The sequence below is a fragment of the Mya arenaria genome, chromosome 6 (genome assembly GCF_026914265.1).
Source record: "Mya arenaria isolate MELC-2E11 chromosome 6, ASM2691426v1".
Classification (NCBI taxonomy): domain Eukaryota; kingdom Metazoa; phylum Mollusca; class Bivalvia; order Myida; family Myidae; genus Mya; species Mya arenaria.
The window spans coordinates 74,553,434-74,560,319 of record NC_069127.1 but is presented as its reverse complement, the minus strand read 5'-3'; the positions used below and the strand labels follow the sequence as shown (position 1 = coordinate 74,560,319).

The window sequence follows — 6,886 nt, the reverse complement described above, 5'->3', positions numbered from 1 at the left end:
ACGTACAGTCCACCAAATAAAACCAATATTTACCTACAGGTAACCAATCTCTACCTACAGGCAACCAATCACAACCAATATCTACCTACAGGCAACCATCGCTACCTACAGGCAACCAATCTCTACCTACAGGCAACCAATCCCTAACTACAGGCAACCAATCCCTACCTACAGGCAACCAATCACTACCTACAGGAAACCAATCTCTACAAATAGGCATCCATTCTCTACCTACAGGCAACCAATCCCTAACTAATGGCAACCAATCCCTACCTACAGGCAACCAATCACTACCTACAGGAAACCAATCTCTACATACAGGAAACCAATCTCTACCTACAGGCAACCAATCTCTACCTACAGGCAACCAATCTCTACCTACAGGCAACCAATCCCTACCTACAGGCAACCAATCTCTACCTACAGGAAACCAATCTCTACATACAGGCAACCAATCTCTACATACAGGCAACCAATCCCTAACCACAGGCAACCAATCACTACCTACAGGCAACCAATCTCTACCTACAGGCAACCAATCTCTACCTACAGGCAACAAATCCCTACCTACAGGCAGCCAATCTCTACTTCCAGGCAACCAGTCTCTTCCTACAGGCAACCAATCTCTACCTACAGGCAACCAATCTCTACCTACAGGCAACCAATTTCTGCATACAGGCAACCAATCTCTAACAACAGGCAACCAATCTCTGCCTACATGCAACCAATCTCTACCTACAGGCAACCAATCCCTACCTACAGGCAACCAATCACTACCTACAGGCAACCAATGCCTACCTACAGGCAACCAATCTCTACCTACAGGCAACCAATTCCAACCTACAGGCAACCAATCTCTACCTACAGGATACCAATCTGTATCTGCAGGCAACCAATCTCTGCCTACAGGCAGCCAATTCTTTATTACAGGCAACCAATCACTACCTACAGGCAACCAATCTCTACCTACAGGCAACCAATCTCTACCTACAGGCAACCAATCACTACCTACAGGCAACCAATCACTTCCTACAGGCAACCAATCACTACCTACAGACAACCAATCACTACCTACAGGCCACTCTCTTCATACAGGCAACCAATCTCTACCTACAATATACCAATCTCTACCTACAGGCAACCAATCTCTACCTACAGGCAACCAATCTCTACCTACAGGCAACCAGTCTCTTCCTACAGGCAACCAATCTCTACCATCAGGCAACCAATCTCTACCTACAGGCAACCAATCACTACCTACAGGCAACAAATCTCTAGCTATAGGTAACAAATCTCTACATACAGGATACCAATCCGTACCTACAGGCAACCAATCTCTACCAACAGGCAACCAATCTCTTCCTACAGGCAACCAATCCCTACCTACAGGCAACCAATCCCTTACCTACATGCATCCATTTTGATATTAAATTTGAAGATTAGCATTCAATGAACAAATTATCAAATGATGAACAAACAATAAGCATATCCCTTTTGTTGACATTTTCATAATGTATCATTATCATAGTAAACTTCTTTTGAACCAAATCACTAACACATCATTATTTCTTGTTGCCGACAGGTCATAAACAGATTGAAAATAAATGCAAAAGTGACATACTTATTTATACGTTCTGCGCATCGAAAAACGACATATATTTTTTATTTCTCCAAATGTTATGAAATGCACAGGGAAATACAAACACAACTGATCAATAAAATTCACAGTCATTCATCAAGTCAAATCTGAAAAGAAAGTGCACTAGATATTTGTAAGACAGTCAGATAATGCATCTTCATGCAATGTAAGTCTTCACAGTCTTTGTGACATCTCTTTCACAGTCCGGGCACGTGCTTGTGTTCCGTGCACAATCCCCACAGGTCGCCCTATGACCACAGGGTATCAGCAACATGCAGGCCGGCCTCTCTCTACAGACCCTGCACTCCAACATGGCCCGTCGTCGCCGGTTGTCCTCTTCTAGTTCCGATATGGACATCTCTGAGGGTGCTGGTGTTCGATATGGAAATAATGTAATGTATGCAGTTTAAAAAGTTTAAGGGATATTCATACCCACTAAACAGTTGGTATGACGGATAACAACATTGTTCAGGCTATACCTCTTTTTGAACCTTCCATACACGTTTAGGTTTATTAAAGCTGCATTCTCACAGATTGAACGTTTTGGCAACTTTTTTATTATTGTTTTTGGAACGAGCCAATTTTTGCAAAAAATCATGGAAACCAGTTATATACGACTGCTGACAAAAAATCAGATCGCAGATTTTTCAGAAGTTCAAAAATTGATGTGTTTTGCATTTTTCTTAAACCGATAATAACGGTTTAAGCCATAATACATTAATTTTCGAACGTAAATATGAAAATCTACGATCTGTTTTTTTTTGTCAGCAATGTTATATCATTGGTTTGCAGATATTTACGCAAAAATTTGCTCTTTCCAAGACAAAAAAAATAAAAAAGTTGTAAAAATGGTCAATATGTGAGAGTGCAGCTTTAAAAACTTAACAACCAAATATTGTGATAGAAATACGTTAAAAACTAATAAATGACCAGCATTAAAGTGTTGGCCAACATATCTAAACGACAATGTTTTGTGACTTTGTTGTGATTGCCCTGTATATTGTTTTTTAACAGTGAAAAAATCACATTTTTAACTGCATTTCTTATTTAAAATGACAGCTAGCATCAAGAAGCCGCAATGCTTTTTAAGTTGAACTGTCTGGGACAATTTGAATTAATTGTAATGTCGCAAGACGTTTTCCTTCTGAATGCAAATGAAATTTATATTAAATCCTGATGCATTATATTTTGGAGGAATTTGCTCAACAGTTCAACACTCAGAGATATCTAGCGAAAAGTATTTGTTTTACAAACAAGGAACGGTTGTAAATGAAAAGAGAAGTCTTCAGTAGTTCCAATGCCCTAACCCCGTCAAATTTGGTACTGGTCCAGTTTAATTGTCAAAGAATATTGGAAAAGCAAAAACTTATAAGCAATATATTTCCACATTGGCCCATATATATATGTGAATTTGAACGTGTATAAACATTCATGTTTTTGCGGAACGACTTTGCACTACTAATTTGCAGGTATCGCACGTGGTATTAGCTGTTTGGTGGTGTCGTGTCAAAAAATAAGTTCATTTATATTGTACAATGAATGCTATTGATGAATATGCTTAGGAAATACATCTATTTGGAGATTGTCAGGCGAATATGGATGATTATGATCATAACGCGATTCGTTATATACATACTATTCTGCTGTTGTTGTTGTTTTCTGTTTTACATGAAAGTTATCGATTTGTCTTTGATTGAATTTTATCCCGGTCAACAGTATGTACTATTTCCCTTTAGTGCTATGACGTTATTTTTAGACGGCATCTTATTCATGATTATTAACACGTTGTTCAAATACAAAAATGATCGGGAAATAATCAATTATATCCTATATATTGTTTTAATCCTGGTAGTTTAGGTAACAGTCAAACATATTGTCACCCGGTGCATATTGGCCTCGGACAACAGTTCATATGTCAACCCCTCCACCACGGGACAACAGTCTTGACTGTAAACCGAATAACCTTGAAATAATTGTATGATATTGTATGGTTATATTCACCGTGCTAAAAGCTTAGTCAATTCAAATATAGAAAAATACTCGAGAGAAAAATGGCGTGATCATTATTTTACATAATGTACGTAAGTATTGGAGAGCATAGGTTGTAGTATCAGTCAGAAATATTTCAAGTCATTTTTAAGTCAAAACATCATTGACCAACTGTAAATGGTACCGCCAACATTAGTTAAGTAAAATATTATAATGGCACATACCTTTTTCGACATATCTTGTAGACGTCCTTGCCACTGATGACGATTCAGCTTTCTTAAAATAAAATGCAGTATATAATACATATCAAATAGTCTAAAACAGTTCCAGCACATTTTGAGGATGTTGAATACAAAATCATGCTGTTAATCTTAGTGGAATTTGTCAACAACGTATTAATTGTAAAAATATAGATATCGGCTATAGCAAAACAAATAACACAACTTTTACTGAAATTATATGTATTAAGGCGATTGTGTCAATCACACGCACTGGCCGTTTGCGTTTTATGGGACGTTTTTAAATACTTTTTTCAGTAATCGAATGAACGTTCATATGCTAAGTGTTATACTATACCAAACCTAGCATTTCTAAGTGGGTATTAATAATAATAAAAGGTCAAAGGTTATACACATTATTTAAACCGCCTGATACCGTCGCTGATTAAGAAGTTCTATCCCACGGACGAAAACAACTACAGAAAGGAATGTTTATATTGTAAACAATCATACAAATTTAATTCAAATATACAATGTATATACTTGTGATGCTTTGTGTTTGATTTTAAGCTTGAAAAAAGTGTACAATCAGAATGCATATGCAAGCGAAACTTGGAGTTTACAACTAGAACATGCTATTTTGTGAACACGTCGTACTCTCGAAAGCAAGGCTGTTTGGACATTTGGTGCACTTATGGGGAGAATTTTATTGTTACATAGCAACCACTGTGATACTTACCCTCAACGCTTCGTAGCAGTACAAAACAAATAGTACACAAAATAGTCATCACTATATACATTTGGACATTTTATAAGCTCTAAACATAGTCTCCATTCAATGGAAAAATAATCATTCTGCCTCTTCAATCAGCATGACAAAGTACAATGTCATCTGGCCAACAGTCCCCTGCAGTACTTTGATTTTTTTTGCTGTCGTAATTCTTTCATACTCACACTTGTCAGGAAAGGACAGAGATTCGACACCTGTTCATGCACTGCCCATGGGTCATCATCCTCAGTCAGGTAACGAAGAGAGGTGCCGCATGAATAACACTTCACAATGTCGTGGTAACCTTAATTAACATAAACGTACTGCACGAATAGCATGTATTGCATCAAATAATGTTTATTTCGAAAGTAAATATTTCGCATACTTTTGATTGATGTGACCCATTTAAAAGAACTCGGAATAGAAAAGAATAACAAGTTTTGAAAAATCGATGTCGTCGTTTTAAGTATCGTTAGACTTACGATTGAAATATAGTGAGTTACCTATAGAAAAGAACCCCGCTTCTGCCAATTTAGATGGCGATGCTGTGTACTGCCAGTTGTCGAAGGTATTCATTCTGTCCGAGATATTATCCATTTTGAATCAAAACTGTCAAGTATTTATATGTACTACCTCATATCTTACGAGTGTGGTGAATCTATGTTTAGACGTAGGTAATAAAAATGGGATCCCTCGTGTTACTACTGTTCGCGTCAAGTATAGCGAATCGGTAAAATGATATCGACTTGAACAGTGAGCTTGCGATTCGTTGCCATAGTTTTTTAGTATTATGAATATAGTGAATTGGTATCATTCTTCATGCTTTAACAACTTCCTAGATGCTACTGAATGGAAGAAGAGGAAAATGTTTCGTTCATACGCTCTTAAGTTTATTATTCAGAACATACTTTTGTTTGTAAGTGTAGGTGGTTTATTCATTTGGTTAATGATAAGTTTCATATTAAACCAATGTTAATCAACATGTGAAGTTGTGCATATTGGGTTATCGATAATGGGAATTAGTGTAACACATATCTTAAGAGTACTTTAGTTAGAGAAATAATCCTCCCATAAAGATATTAGTATGCATGCGATGTTAGTTTTCAAGTGAGGTTGTTCATATGGGGTCAAAGTCACTGTTACCATTTTTCCCTTAAAAATGTGTTAACTTTTTTATATTAAGTTCAGATTATACTATGTTAAAAAATTGTGTCTCGGCCTGTGCCGTGTAGCTGCCAAGCCCTATGTTTTACATATTAAACGGGTCGGCCACAAGGTATCCATGACTTTGTTTTCAGTAGGTCACACAATTCATTGAGGTTGAAGAACTAATTAGAGCTAAATGCTAAATACACACAAGACCAAATCGTCTAGTCAATTGAGCTCTATCAAATGCAAAACTAACATGTAGAGTAAGTATCAGACTAACGTGTTAATAACACCTATCCTATTGCAAATAGTATCTAAAATGTAGGTAGCTTTGAGGTTTTTCTAAATTCATTTTTGCGAAAAAGGCTTTCAAATATAGTTTATTAACAAAAAGGTTGAAATATCATCTCTCAAGGTTAAGGCACCCTTCTCGGGTTCATATATTCTCCCTTAAATGTATGCCTCAATTGTCAGGATCCTAAAATATCCTTATCTAGTAAGGGAAATTCTATAGAGGGATAAGTGAATTATTATTTTCTCTTACTCAGTCAAAATCTTAAAAAGTTTGCAATGACGGCCTCTGGCCTTTTCTGCATACTTTACATGCGTAGTAAAATGCTGCACAGTATGTATATAGGTAATGCGACTATACGTATATTGGAAAGACATGTTATTGTTTTCTAGTGGAATCGTGCAAGAAAAGGCAAATGATCGAAATAATGTAAATGAGTATTGCTAGAAATCAGTTTTTCATTTTACATCCAATTAAAGAAAAATCGAGATGAGGATATGAGATATGACGTATGGCAAACGGTTACACCATCGAAACAAACAAAAGTAAGCAAAATGTATTGGCTAATGTAATGGGAAAGGGGAAATATATATTAAACTTTCATTCATGCTTTTCGATGAATGGGGTTTTAACAGTGAAATAACAACAGTGGAAATATCAATTTGATATTTTCACTGCAAAATAAGGAGTGAAAATATCAACTTTTAGAACTACATGTACTTTATAATTCCTTTGTAGTAACTTCAACTCGATCAAAACAGAACACTTCACCTTGAACCAGTAAATGTTGGCAAAAATGTTTAACATTTAAAGAAATGTTTTATAAATTT

At 36.3% G+C, this 6,886-nt stretch overlaps 1 protein-coding gene across 1 annotated transcript; it reads right to left on the bottom strand.

Moving 5' to 3' along the window:
• Positions 1 to 1,647: 1,647 nt before the first annotated feature.
• On the bottom strand, positions 1,648 to 5,275 carry LOC128238678 (baculoviral IAP repeat-containing protein 7-A-like). Its single transcript, XM_052954817.1, has 4 exons — positions 5,119 to 5,275; positions 4,801 to 4,919; positions 3,853 to 3,904; positions 1,648 to 2,008 (listed from the first exon to the last, which is right to left on the bottom strand). The coding sequence occupies exons 1-4, from the start codon at positions 5,210 to 5,212 to the stop codon at positions 1,797 to 1,799; spliced, it is 477 nt and encodes a 158-aa protein (XP_052810777.1). The 5' UTR covers positions 5,213 to 5,275; the 3' UTR covers positions 1,648 to 1,796.
• Positions 5,276 to 6,886: the final 1,611 nt, after the last annotated feature.